Raw genomic sequence first — 15,498 nt, 5'->3', positions numbered from 1 at the left:
AGGAGCCAAAGTTCAGGGCAGAAAGACATTTTTGTAGCACCTGATGCAGGAGCAGCTTATTAAAGTAATCCAAATGTAATACAATAATTAATGTGAGAAAGCTTAACTAGAAATAGTTACATTTTATTTCTACTCTTATTTTAAAAGGATTACTGATTCCATTGAAAGATGAATGACAGCCATAATAAAAAGCTGTCAATACATATGATCTTAAAATGAAGTTCTCCTTTTCTGTTCCCTCTTGTTAACCATGGTTTTGAAAAAAAAATTAGTAGTAGTAGCAGTAAGAGGGGCTCCCATTCTGCATTGCTCACAAGCATTCAAAACTGTAGTTTAAGCCTGAAAAAAAATCATACAACGCAAAACAAAAGGAAAAACAAAGTCCTAACAGTGATGTTTCCAACATTATCTGCATGTGTTAAGCAAAAGATACTTTGAAAACTAGTAGAACTAGTAGTTAGTTAGAGGCAACTTAACAGGCAACTTACTAATTAGTAGAACAGGAGGCCAAAAAGAAACAGCAGCTCTGGTTTATAGCACTTGATGAAAACATGGATTTTTCCATCATATCCTCATGTCTGTAGTCATGTGATCATGAGTATTTTTCTGTTTATTTTAAAATATATTTACAGTCTTTATGGTTGCCAGCAGAACTTGAAGTTTTGAACTTTTGAAAGCAGAACTTTTAAGTTTAAATACAAATACTATCATTTTCACCTCAGCTGCCCTTTTAGAAATGAAGGAGTACTAGAAGTGATCCCTGGTCCCTGAGAAATAATACCCATAGAAATAATGCAAAGCATGAACAGGTGTTCAACTCCTTTCTCTTGCTCATCTTTTTCCAGTGTTCTCAAACTCTATGTCCTGATTAAGGGAAACCTGAACTTTCTCAGATTAAAACTTGTCTAAGTAACAGACCGGGCAAAACTTCAGTATCCCTGTATACTCAAATTCTGAAACTATTAAATGCTGGTTATTATTTCAGTTCACCAATATTGCACTATTTTCACATAGTTGCATTATGAGGCATCTGGTTGCCTTCCTCCCCCAATGCCTTTGGAGAAGATGCTGTTATACTTGGCAAAATATTTGTAATTAGATTTTGAGTGCAGGATGTTTTTAAAAGGCTTAAATACAGTTCCATAAATATTTTCCAATTATCTCCAAAATAATTCTGAATACATTAGACTCACAAACACATTTTAGCTCTATCCTTCTATCCATACCAGCATGTGTATTTAACTGAAAAAGCATCTCCAAAACTCTCCAGTTTATCAGAGAATGGCTTTCTTTGTGGTGACTCTACAAGGAAGAACAGCTGGAAAATGCCTTGAACTTGTATATTCCAATTAAAAGTGATGCAGTGCAGATCACTGTATGGTGTGCCAGAGATAAACTACAAAGAATCCTTTTACTTTCAGTTAGACAACCTATTTTTCAGAGAATTTTAGCAAATAATCACAGACTTCACCTTTTAAACACAGTAAAGATTATCTGCTTCAACACCAGAAAAAAAAACAAATAGCTTGAGCAGATTTAATATTCAGGTTTGCTTTAAACTGAATTCAGGTCAGAAGACCTGAACAGAATACAAATAAAAATAATATTCCTTAGTACAGTAGTATTAATTTTATGGAGTGTTTTTGAATATTTCACTCATGTTAAGTAGCACAGTCAATACATGCCATAATCAAAGGAGCAAAGCGCTTGTCAGTCTTCTATGACTGCAGACAGCAACCTGAAAAAAATCACTTGTCTTCATCAGCTTTAGCTGTTAGCATTTAATTATTTTATGGATAATGCAGTATTGTAAGGGCTCAGCAGCAACACATTTTGCATAAAATATTCACCTAGGAAGCATTCATGAAGATGTAGGAGCACTTGGTTAGAAATACATGCTTTTTCTCAATTTTTCCACGATTAAAAACTTGTTTAAACTACACTGTCACTTGTATCAATGGGTTACTAAAACAGTAATTTTACTGCTTTTTATTCACCAAGCTGACAGCAAGTCCAGTGCAGCTGAAACATGTAGAAAATAGTGAGCATGCTGTGCAGTTTGCTCGGGTAAAGCAGGTCCAGTTTCATGTCCTTGCACTGGACCTAGCTAACAAATGTCGCACAATACCAACTACACATTTATGGCAGCCATTCATATAGAATTTCTGGATGTCCAAAGCTCCTGGAAAAGTGTCCCAAAGCAGTAAGAAAACAGTAGATGACATTAAAGTGATAGAAGGCTTCCTGTTTCAACACATGACATGGCAGACAAAGACATTGATTAACTCAGCATAAAAGTATTTCTACAAAATAGCTTCTAAAGTCTTCTTCTAAGACAGTTCTTCTGTGACACAATTAATACTTGAATCACTGGAGAGCTGGAAGCTAAGTATTTTAAGAGACAAGGAGCAGACTCAGGCTCAAGAGGACTGTAAAATGCTGAAGTGCTTGAGAATGGTTCAAAATCATGTCAGTAAATAAATCCTACACAGAAGCGAACCCAACTAGAGCAGTTTGCTTCCGAAAACAGAGACAGCTCTAAAATTCAACAAGCACACTTAACTTCTCCCAGATCACTGAAAATTTGAGTAGATGAGAGTATTTTTTGAGAACATGTTATCTCACACAAGGCCAATGCTCGTTCTAGTAACTAGACCGAGGCAAGTTGATTCTGTCCCTTGCTTTGGATGCACAATGCAGAAAAACCTCAGCAAATCCATGCTGCTTCTGGCAAGACTTACTGGTTTGAGACAGCTTTGGCATCAATGCAATCACGTCCACAGAGTATTTCATCTGAGCTAGAAAGTCTTGACTTGTGTTTGCTGTCATAACTAACTCATTTTACCTGTAGACTGGGTACCTTACACAGTCTATAAACAACTTGACTTGTCTGAGAGTGAGTCTCACATCAATTACTGGCTGAACCTACTCCATTTCAGTATATTTCCAATGATTTAAAACTTCAACTTTAAAATTTATGTTTCTATAGTGTTCTGTTTTTACATGAACTAAACTCTGTGCCTTTATGTTTAGGTGGTATGAAAATGAAAGGGTGCAGGTCTCATCTATAAAACTGCCATACGACTGACTTGGAAATGGACTGCAGTGTTACCATAGTCTGAAGATGTCACAGATCATCATTCACATTTTTCACAGCTGTATTAATATGTATGATACATGTATGAAGTAGAAGTAAGTAGACCATGTTACAAGCAAACAAAGAAAGACAAAAAAGCAGCAGTAAATGTGGGAACTGCAGCACAAAAAATATGTCAGCTTACCATATGTCATCTTACCAACATAATGTTAAATATAGTAATAATTGCAGTATAATTAATTTTGTAAAAAACATCCAAGAAACCAACAGTAAATTTAAAATTCCCTCAAGAATTTTCCTTTCAAGATTTATCAGCCTTACAAAAAAATCAGAAAGGAAGATAAAGTAAATTGGTGGTTTCTTCTGTTTTACAATTTCTCATTTGTGTTTTCTTTCAGACTTTAATTATATAAAAATATCAATTCTCAGTCTAACTGAGAAATTTGTATACCATCTGAAATAGCTTATGCTCAATTATAGAATCAGATATTTCAAGTGTTCTCATGAGAGCTACCATGTTCAAACCCCCATTTTGTAAGATTATTAAATAAACCATCGTTAACATGGTCACACTGATTGTAGTAGTTTGTCCAATTCCTAATGACTGTATTTACAGACTTCACCTTTATTTAAATTCTAAAACATTTTCTTTTCAAGATGTTGTGCATCTGAACTGCTTAGTATCTGACTCTTCAACTAATGATGTAATTTAACAGGCACCATAAGTCAAACAATTTGTTTCCATAAAAAGACCTTTGCTTTTTTTTTCCCAACAAGGTACATCAATTTTCATAATAATGAAATAGTACAAACAGCAAGTGGTTACAAATCCAAACATAGTTTGCATTTTCTTTATTGAGTGCTTTATTTTTTTAGATAGAAATAACATTTAATTCTCATTCCATTTTATTAAAATTCTTACCATTGATTTATCTAATTTTCATAAACACGAAGTTTTAAAAATAAAGCCTAGTCCTCCTTAAACTGCAATGTTAATAACAGCTATTTAGCAGTATCACAAAGCAGTATAGTCAGCTTCAAGACTTTGGTCTAATTACTAACTTATGTGATTAGGTAACAAAACCAAAGGCCAAATTTTCTTCCTAATTTTGCAAACATATAATCAAGTTGTAAGTTACATTCATAACATTAAAGTAAGATTTGCTCCTCAAGAAAAGGAACAGGAAATCAAATAATTGACCTCCTAAATTTCTATATTGAGTTCTTACTGTATGAAATGACAATTATTCAGAAACATGTGAAGATCCAGAACATATCTTAAAACTCCCTCATGGCTGAAGTAGTTTGAAGTCCAGGACACAGAATTTTACTTAGGACGACACTGAACATCACCGTATTTATTTACTACTTCAGGAAAATTAAAAATCTTGATTCAAGAAGACAGAGAAAAACATATTTTGTCTCTGTGTACTTCTCAGGCTAGAACTGAGAGAGGAAAAAAAAGTTCTACTCATGCAGAATCTTAGAAAAACAGTAGAGTACTGCACAAAATGCATTTCTATGCACCTGTGCTCATGAACCACTATTATGATAGACACTATTATAATCAGATTCTTAAAACTGTTTTTCTTTAGATATTCTTACCAAATGTTACTTCTCCATTGCCATTCCTGTCAAATAACTGAAAAGCAACAATGAATATTGCATCTGGAGTACACAAAACAGATTCAAATGCCAAAAATTCTTGGAAGGAAATTAACCTAGAAAGGAAAACAGAAAAGTTATAATGATTTTTTAATTGTTCATAATACCAATGATAATTTACATTTGATACTCTAGAAAACAGTGTAATCCAAATAAAAATTTAAATAAATTAAAGAAAGATAATTAACACTCTAGAGACTGAAAAGTATGTTATATTTAAGCAGTTAACATTATGCAACTTCCTCTACGAAGCCAGTGAATTCTCCTGGAACACCAACAAGTTATTACTTTTGAATTATAAATGTAACCAGTGCCTGAAAATTAAGACATAAAAACACCAAAAAAATCCTAACAACATGAAATTTACAGGTCTGTCATTCTAATGCTACATATGTATTTCCACTGAGAAAAGATACTGTAATGCAAGTACAGGAATACACTATAAAACATTCATTTTCTTAAAACAAAACATAACATTCATAAAAAACAAACAGGTTCAGAAAAAATTACACTTTACTATGCATATGGAAAAAAAAATACACTCCAAAAATAACATGAACCACAAGTCATGAATTCAGGGCCAAACATAAAACATCTGGGCTCAAGGACAGACAGCACAAGGCAGGGAAGGATCTGAGTGTCACAGCAGCTCACAGGATTCTGAGCTGTGTGTGCAAGACAGTCACTGTGCACAACCCAGGCTGCACACACAAATCCAGGTCCTTGTGGTCACCACAAACTCAGACTCGAATGTATGCATAGATATCTTATTAGATCAGTAACTTTTCTAGAGGAACTCTGCTTATTCTGACTAACACAAAAAAAAAACCCTTCAGAAGGCATCCTAATGCTGCATGTATGAACTGCTGCAGAAAAATAAACATGAAGCTAAGCACAGATAAAGGATAATGCTGGCACAAGAAAATATGGGATAAATGACAGGATATATATTTTAGCATGAAATAATCAATGTAAGTAAGAATTTTAATTACATCTTTTATATTTAACAAAAAATTTCCTATATATCAGTAAATGCTGTTAAAGCTGAGAATATCACTGTTTCCAAGAAATTTTCCTAGAAAATGTATATAATTGATCTCAACTTAGTACTCATCATATGAGATCATTAGCTCATAGTGATTACTTCAAACACTACTGCTTACTGCTAAAGAGACAAGTACAAAGTCTGCTCCCCACAGGAAAAAAAAAGAGAAGAAAAATCACAATATTCACACTATTCATTACTATATCTAGTCTTTCTCTAAGTACACATGAAGCAGAATTGAGATACTTTAAAAAGGCTAAATATGTCAACACTCTTGTATATATGCACAGTACACCAAAGACAGGAAGAATACAAAATGATCATATTTACCACATTTTAGCCAGAAAAATCAGAGATATGAGAATGGCTCTTCACATGCAAAGTCAATTTCATCCAAAGGATGATCTTGATAAATAAAGGGTTAGTGTCAAAGAAACAAATGTTCCTTTAAAATAATTGTAAATACTATCATTTCAAAATATATCTCAGATACATGCATAAAGTTGACACACAAATTAACTCTTAACCAGGAAGCTTTATAACTGAAAAAAATCAAGTGCTGATCTCTGTAGAATGCACTCAGAGAAGCCTGAACCTGAAAGAAGACATCTTTAGCAGTCTCACTATAACAGTGCCTAGAGCCAGAGGAGATAGAACCTTCAATTTCCATTGCACATACTCAACCCGCAATGCCTAGGAGCAGGGACAGCCTCTGTGATCCTCCATTAGCCACCAGGGCAGAATAACAGGAGCTGATTAAGCAGCATGGTGAAGCTTCCCACCCAATCACTACTCAAGCATCATCCAGTGAACCCACTGCATTACGGAGTCCATAACAATATCAAATCACTCACCTTTCGTTTTATCTGTAACATTTAAAAAAAAAATCTTTTCCTCTGAGTTCTTCTGTACTTCTACCCTTCAAAAGCACACAAAGTAATAACCCTTGTGTTTGCAATTCTTCTCTTTCCTTTTTTCTACAAGTCTTTCCTAATTTTTCCCCATACAACACAACTTTTCAGACATTATGTATAGCTCTGTTGTGACTCTTCATTAGGTGAAATATCAACATTATCTTGGGGACTTCATTTACGAACACATTTCCAGATTGAAGAATGATATACTGATAAAAACAGTATCCAGAAACAAGCAGTTAAAATGAAGAATTGTGAATTACTACTGTGAAATTCTGTAGGTCTGAAGAGGGATCAAAATATTTTAGCTGGTTTTAGCACATATATATGTGTAAGTATATTCTTCAGAGAAGGTATTTATCCTATCCTAAAACCAGTGCCTGCAGTCTGGAGATACAGGAGGGCTTTCAGCATCAGTGAAATCCTATTGTGCTAAATAGATAACAGGCAAGTTTAAAGCAAATTCTAATTTAGAGGATGTCTCATAAATTTCGAAGAACATGCATTTGTAACAATGAGGAATAAACATTTTGGAAATGAACAGTCAGCTGTTTTAAGAACTACCTTAATGAGCTCCACTAAAGCAAACCAGTCTTGTACAGCAGTATTAGGAGAAAGCAATAGTGCTCTGGAACAGTTAAGTAAGGATCAAGTTACCATGAGAAAGAAAGTAAAACAACTTTTTTTTAAACGCGTGCCTACAGAGAGCCAGTTCCAAAATGTGTTGTTTCTGTAAAGTGCCAAACTTAAACCTAAAAGAAATAAAAAAATATTAACAACAGAAGCAACCACCATCAACACTCTTGAGTATTTATTTCAAGGGCAAGCAAGGCTAAGAGAACATGATAGCAGATATAGGAATGAAATTTTGCAACAGAACCCAAAGCCTCTCAATGACTTGCTGCATGACATTGGGCTGTCATTTAATGTAAAAATATATATACAGAACAGGACTACAGCTATGTTCTTGGACTTCATAAAGTCAGTCCTCAGAAAGATGCAATGCATCCCAGAATTCAGTTTAAGACTACAATAGCTATTAATGCCATTAGAGTCTGGATTTCGATCTATTATAGCTCATTACAAATGAAAGAATGTAAAAAAAAAACTGATGTTGATAATGGGGCTCTAACAAATTCTTCACATGAAATATAGATTGAATATAGATTAAAACCTTTAGGAAAAAAGTTTCAGACAAGTATTCAAACAGATAAACATTTTACACTTTGAACTATATAGCAGTGCAAAGTAAAAATGCCACTCTTCCCATGAAGAAGGTGGCAAAGCACTTACCCATACTTGATTATCTCACTTCAAATACTACCCAAATTTTTTTTTAAAGCAATAAACAAAAACAACAACAACAAAATCTTATTTACAGGGAAAGTAACAAAAAGCAATATCTAAAAGTTCTGTTCTAGCACTAAAACAAACTGATTACCTACTGTAAGAAAGGCCCTAAAAGATATCTTCTGAAGAACTGCACACCACAAAAGATAACCAACAGCTTTCAGAGAAACAATATGCTAAGCATGTTGGTTTACTTTATCAATTAAACTATTTTGAACAGATACATACAAAATTACCTTCTCAATCCATAATAAAGCAACAAACTGAAGCCATGTATTGGAAACAGAGACAGGTTACTAACATTTATCTAACATAGGTATAATCAAATATATTATCAAAGTGCTGCAGCCCTATGAAAAGAAAAATCATAGAGCATTACATCAAACCAGAAATCCTATTTTTGTCATTTAGGGTAAGAAGTATTCGGCACATACAATTTCATTTCCATTGCACAGATACTGTGCAAGCTGATCAGGATACTAAGCAAACTAATAAAATGTTCTATAGCAGAATGCATGAAAACAAAATTTAAGTAACCCAGGAAGTGAAGGAGATTTCAATTAAAAATAAGTTATATTTACATATTTACAAATGCATTGTCTACTATTTTAATGGCATTTTCTTCTCAACAAAATAACCATTCACTTCTGCATTCCTGACCTCTTCTCTGATCCATCTTAACCTTCTCACTTTATGTTAACAATGTCTGGGCCTCCTACTACAGTCCAAGGCCAAAACCAGAATATACACAGCAAAAGAAAAGGCTCCTTGGAAGACAAATGAGTTAGAGGGCACTACCTCAGCAGAGCAGGCATTTTGTACAGTGGTTTCAGGGAACTGCCTAAAAGCAAGCAGGAGCATCTATAAGCAGAGTTGGAAAAACTTCATGTGGTGTGACCTGATCTTCATTAGGCAAACAACTTCTTCCTCCATCAAGTCACTAGTGTCTCTTTTCTAATAGTCAGCCTTTTAAAACTACTGCAGTGGTTGGATTTGAATTGCACACTACAGAAATAAGAAAGCTCTTCCCTATTTTTGTGTTTAATTACTGAAGACTCTACATAGTACCTGATGATGGATGTGGACATATAGAAAAGAACTCTTCTACGGCAACTGTACTACACTTACCTTACCTGCTGTTCAACTTCCTCAGCTTTTGTAGAATTTAACAAAATATCCTCAAAATAAATCTCAGCTTTAAAAAATCCATGTTAAACACTGTAATTTTTTTCTCAGTTTTCACAAATTTATAGTCTATTGTACTTGTGAAAAAAATCTTCTCATTTAAATAAGTATAAAGTGTAATAAAATCAATAATATATTTTAGAAGATGAAGTTATCAAACTCATGCATTCAACATTAAAAATGCAAGTTTCAAATGGAAAGCAAAATTCTCACCCATCCTTAGTTTGATCTGCCACTCCAGCCAACAGCTGCACTGTTTTGGGATTGTGATGTGGATCTGTATGAAGTCCTAGGTATTTCTGCACAAAATCCTCGGGGGTCATGTAATGCTCCCCATCCTTCTCAACACTTGCATACTAGAGTAAAAATAAAAAACCAAAGCCACACAAGCAAAAATTAATCCATTTAGATGCTTATTATTTGTGAACCAGTATCTTCTAATTTAAAAAAAAAAAAACATATTTCAGAAACTGTCAAGTAATTGTGAAAACTTACAAAAATTACAACCATGGTACAGCATTCCATTTGCAGCTACACTGAAAAGACAGTACATCATTTCTAGTAGCAGATATCTTCTGAATAATTGCTCCTGATATTTACTATATTTTGGAAAACATAAATTATTCATTTTCTCTTTTTGTGAGAAATAAATGTTCAGATTCATTTTTATCCTGAAAGTAATGTTTTTAAGGAAAAATTCACACACAGAGTCAGTGATTGCTTAAGCATCTCGTGTATCTCTTCCACAATATCAGCCCCTCACATCACCTCATCACCTTTTACTCTTCCACCCTACAGCTGTGATGATAGCTGTTTGCAAGACAGCACTGTAAACCACATTACTGAATCTAAGGAGAATTAAAATAGAGTATTTCCACTAAAACAGGAACACAAAGCAGTGGACAGGAATCCCCTAATTGAGCACTGCTGCCAATATGACAGCGCAAGGAAACTGTGGCTTCCTTGAATCAACTCTGAAAGGTTCTCTTCTCAGCCATCCACACAAGTGACTGAAAAACACCTTATGAAGCACAATTCTGCTGCAAGACATGAAATCCAAAGAAAACGTTATGTTTGAAGGCCCATCAGACATGCAGAGTATGGAGCATATCTTCAAGAATCACTGAAGTCAGCTGACAGTAGAGTGCGTATCAAAGACAGTCACAATCTAAACACCATCTTTTTTTCTCCAGACACCAATTTCTCTGAGTTTATCATGAATAATAATTTATAATAATACTTTCCACGATAAAAACTGTTTGGGGGAAGTTTTGTTAAAAAATATTGAGACAAAAATAATTAACTGACAGATACATTGAACTCCATATGAGAAGGTCATGGCATTTTGGAAGAGTTTGGCAGAAAGTCAATAAATTAAGGCCTGACAAAGTGGCTAAGCATGGAAATACATCAGTCCTATGTTTGCACCATATAACTTACATCAAGAATCTTTTAGCCCAAAAAAGGCAATTTTAAATTATAGCTTAATTTGAGTATAACACATATCAATTAAATCTTTGTTCTTCTCAGTCTTGAACTCTGCTAGTTTGTAACACAAACTTCTTAGTATACCTTTATAGATTGCCTCAGGTAAGCACTTGATGAAGTGCTTTTAAAACATCCTCACATAAGACAAACATACAAACCCCCTACTCTAGTTTACAAGTTGGTGTTATGTAGCACCACACTTTCAGAAACAATGTTTTGGAAATTTTTTTTTTGTTTCCTTCCCTACGTTGCTTGAACAGGTTACACTTGAATTCAACAGGCAGGGAATAATTCAACAATATTTTACAAAGGCTGACTTGTTTAAGAAAAATAAGGAAGGTTCGCTAAGAAATCTGATAACTGTTTTTTCACCCAACTCTTTCATCCTTCTGTGATAATTTGTTAGCAAATTTCTTCATTTACAGTTGTTACTGAAGTCTTTGTCTAGCAAACACCTGAGAGGTGACTTATTTGATGGCGCACAGACATGAAATTTCAATGCCTGCATTTCATAGTTACAGGATTAAGAGAAATGACAAATCTTTTAAATGCAAATCATCCTTTATCTTTTTAATCGCTTAAAACAGGTAGAAGAAGCAGACAGCACACTCCAGAAGTTCTGAAGAGGAAGGTACAAGGTAAACTGCACGGCAGAGGGCACATACCACATTAGAAGACATGCATGAACAGAAGGAAATTTAAGCAGACTCTCTATGATTAAGGTGGATGGTGACGAGGCCTAGAGCTCACATCTTCCCTTCTAACCATTTCCAAGGGAAGCCAAATTTAGGAAGGAATGCACGACCTTTAGCTGAAGTTCACAGAAGAGCCCAGCACTTCCAGCAAGGAGCACAACGTATCTGACCCCTAAACACTTGCAATATTTCATAACAAGACCTTCCACAACTTAGTCTTGAAAAGAATTCTCTTTTATTTTAAAGCCTGCAACTAAGTTCGATTTCTAAGCATCAAAGAAGCCCACAATTTCAAACTCAACAATGCAGAAGAAATGCAAACTTTTTTCTAAGCTTCTTTTTTATTGCAAAATCTCAGATACTCAAAGATAGGGAGGAGTGCTTCATATTTTTCATTCCTCAGACTATCAAACAATCCACAACTTCATTTGCATGTTTCTTTGAAGAAAACAACACAGACATGGGGAAGAGCAAAAAGCCATTTTTTAAGCATACTGTCTGCTTTTTAGGTCAATAAAACATATACTGTCAGGAAGAAAATTTCAACAGCCAGTGGTACAATATTCTTCCTCTCTGCTGCTGTCTGTATGACCACTATCAAGAATTTCAATTGCTTATTTCCAGAAGCAAGAACTTCTAGTGACTGGATGTCAAGAATCATAAAGACTGCACATTTACAACTGAATAATGTTTTGACACCTCATTTCACTTTTTTTCATTCAAATGTGCAAAAGCATTTTGCGAAAAGTTGGAAAAAGATGTTCTAGAATCACATTTTTATACTCTATTAATATATATTTTTTTGTTGGTAGTTTTTTTAACATACTCTAGTGTAATCTTTATCTACAAAAGCTGAATGCCATGTCAATCAAAAATGAGCCTGTGTTGGAGTATCTTTTACTAGAAACTAAATGTTGAGCTTCCACAGTTTGATGCCAGCATTCTAAGTGTTTGCACTCCAGCAAAGTCACAGTGTAATCCAGTATGCAGAAGAAAAGGCCACCAAAATTATGGCTGGGATATAACTCCTCTCTCAGGCAAAAAGCTCTCTCTACTTATCATATATAGAAATTGCTAGATGGTATAGTAGAACCAGAAGATATATATAAATAGTTAAATAACAGACTTCATTATTTACAGTATTAGCTCTAATTTTATACTCCTACATTTTTAAATAGAGAAAAGCGTAATGAATATACTGTGTAACACTTAACATTAGGGGGAAAAAACATATTTTAGTACTTTTGAAATACTGGTAGTCCTATTATGGACCTAAAAAACAGTTCTTGTTCTTTTTATTATTCCACATGACTGATTCAAACCTTCTCAATAAAGTTTTAGGATTGACTGGATTTTCCTTTCTGATCATGCTTTACTGAAACTAAGAGAGTGGAGAAACTTTCATACTATTATTTATATGTGCTAATTCTAAGGCCCTGCAAGGGATAATATTACAAAATATATAAATCTTGAGAAATCAATTTTAAGTTTTAAAAACATTGCCAGTGGTCCAACCATTTGTACGAACACATATAAACCCCAAGGACAAAGCATACAGTCATGGAAGAGAAATTGTTTTGGATTCTGCAAAGGTGTATTTAAAAAAAACAGCAGTACTTCTTTATAATTATTTGCTTTGTAGAAAATAAGAAAATAGTTCAGGAATTTATTTAGTATTATAATTTGGAAATGGTATCACACTTTGTGCCAGCAGCAGTTTCTCCTCAATGCCTGACACCCCCGTCAACACGCTAAGCCCGCAAAGTGAACTTCTAAGTGTTCCACCAGCACGACATGAGTTTGATGCCATGGCAAACTGCTGAAATGGCAAAACACCGAAGTCTGACACTCAAACAACATTAGATCTTTTTACCTGCAAAAAAATATTTCGTAGTTCAGCAGGATCTGCTCTTTTGGTTGAATGCACCTGTAAACACAAGCAAATAAATGCTTCGCTTAGCCGGGCTGCTGTCAGAGCGCAGACAAACCGGCCGCGCCGGCCGCGGGCGGCAAGCCGGGGTCCCTGTCAGACCCACAGGCCCAGGCTGAGCCATGCCCGCGCTGCCGCGGGACGGCACCGGGCTCCGCGCCGGTGACAGCTCCCAGCGCCGGGCTGCCTGCGAGCGGGGCGGCGCCCCGGCCCCACAGAACGAGCACCACCGCCACCGCCGCCCCGGGGACCCCGGCCCGCGCCCATCGGGGCACTTCGGCAGGCGGAGGCAGCGCGGGCTGCGCTGCCGCTCCTCTGGGGCCGCCCCGCCATCGCCGCCCCCGCGGCGCCGTTCCCCGGCCCCCGCCGCAATCCCGCAGTAGCGGCGGCAGCGGCCGCCTCCTCCCGCCGCCCGCCTGCCCCCGGCCCCGCGCGGGATCCGCCCGGCTCCTCCTGCCACCAGCGGCGGAGCGGGAGAGTCACCTTGACCGCCATGCTGCGCTCGCCGAGGAGGAGGAGCCAGCCCGCCGCCCGCCGCGCCGCCGCAGCAGCCGCCGCCTCAGCGCAGCGCTGTGGGAGAGCGCCCTGCCCTGCCCCGCCCCGCCCCGCCCCGCCCCGCCGGGTGCCCAGGCGGGGGCCGCACGGTGTGGGTCCTTGGCGGGGTGCTGGTGGCACCTCCACAGTGCAAACGGAGCCGCTTTAAATGCTGCTCAGTCTCATTTGTGGCGCAAGAGATGCAGCCGTGCCCCTGAGGCTCAGCAGAGGTGAGTGTACCTGTTGTTTCAAGTGCCGAAACTGTTCACAGCCTGAAATTCTGGCAGCTTGGCTGCAAATCGGCTGTAGCTCCGTATTTCAAACATAGAACCTGAGGCCCAAAATCTGGCTGGAACTCAGCAACTTCTGACAGGGTCTTATAATCCTTTATCAGCAGAGCACGTATATGCTTTATACTTCAAAATGAAAGGCATGCAGGCCAAAGCCTTAAGAAAGGGAAGGTTTATACTTTATTCCAGCAGTTCAATCACAGTGCTTATAAAACCTGACTTAAATAATACTGCGTATTTTGTCTTGCTGTGCTATTTCAAGGGCCCAACAAAGTGTCCTTTATTAGATGTCACTGGAAAACACAAAAAGGGCAGAGTCTGGTACTCCTCAAATAATACAGTGACATATTAAAATACAATACTGGAACTGGTAGCTTATAATGGTGGTCATGAAACAATGACTCACTTAAGTTTAAAACAACTTTTCTCTGGTAAACAACTTTTTTTAGTTACGTGTCAACAAAAACTTTCTGCATATAACTTAGAGTTCATATACTACATATATACCTATGTCCCAGCTGACAGCAGTTTTGCTAGAAATCTGCCTATTTGATAAGCATCTGACCACCCAAGCATCTTGTTCAACAAATCCATATATATATATGCTAGCTGAAAGTGTCATGGTTTAACCCTAGCCAGCAGCCAAGGCCTACACAGTCACCCTGTTCCCCCAGCAGCAGGACTGGTGAAAGAATTGGAAGGGTAAAAAGTAGAAAGCTCGTGGGTTGAGATACAAACTGTTTAATAGGAAAAGCAAAAGCCACGCATACAAGCAAAGCAAAAAAAAGGAATCAATTCACTGCTTCCCATCGGTAGGAAGGTGTTCAGCCATCGGCAGGAGCGCAGGGCTTCATCACCTGTAGTCACCTGGGAAGACAAACATCATCACCCTAAACATCCCCTCCCTTCTTCCTTCTTCTCCTCCTTATATACTGAGCATGATGCCATCTGGTTAAAAATATCCCTTTGTCACTTGGGGACACCTCTCCCAGCTGTGTCTCTTCCCAATCTTTCATTCAGCCCCAATATCCTTACCAGCACGGCAGTACAAAAAGCAGCAAATGCCTTGGCTCTGTGAAAGCCCTGCTCAGCAATAACAAAAACATCTCTCTGTTATCCATGCTGTGTTCAGCACAAATCACAGAATCACAGAATAAGCTGAGTTGGAAGGGACCCTCAAAGACCAACTCACTACCCCCACACAAGCCACTGTGGAAAGTAATTCTGCCCCAAGCCAAACCAGCATAGCGAGTACCAAAGTGCATCAAAAGCCAGGCCTTTGAAAGAAAACGGCAGAAATCCCCA

At 37.1% G+C, this 15,498-nt stretch overlaps 1 protein-coding gene across 1 annotated transcript in view; it reads right to left on the bottom strand.

The window, feature by feature from the left end:
• SLC25A12 (solute carrier family 25 member 12) overlaps positions 1 to 13,880 on the bottom strand; it is a 45,710-nt gene extending 31,830 nt beyond the window's left edge. The window contains exons 1-4 of the mRNA XM_058809374.1: positions 13,853 to 13,880; positions 13,313 to 13,366; positions 9,470 to 9,612; positions 4,703 to 4,818 (exon numbers count right to left, since the gene is read on the bottom strand). Of these exons, the coding sequence (XP_058665357.1) occupies positions 4,703 to 4,818; positions 9,470 to 9,612; positions 13,313 to 13,366; positions 13,853 to 13,864 (325 nt within the window). The 5' untranslated portion in view covers positions 13,865 to 13,880. The remainder of the gene's footprint in view (positions 1 to 4,702; positions 4,819 to 9,469; positions 9,613 to 13,312; positions 13,367 to 13,852) is intronic.
• Positions 13,881 to 15,498: the final 1,618 nt, after the last annotated feature.

The sequence above is a fragment of the Ammospiza caudacuta genome, chromosome 8 (assembly GCF_027887145.1).
Source record: "Ammospiza caudacuta isolate bAmmCau1 chromosome 8, bAmmCau1.pri, whole genome shotgun sequence".
NCBI lineage: Eukaryota > Metazoa > Chordata > Aves > Passeriformes > Passerellidae > Ammospiza > Ammospiza caudacuta.
This window is presented reverse-complemented; position numbering and strand designations above follow the sequence as displayed.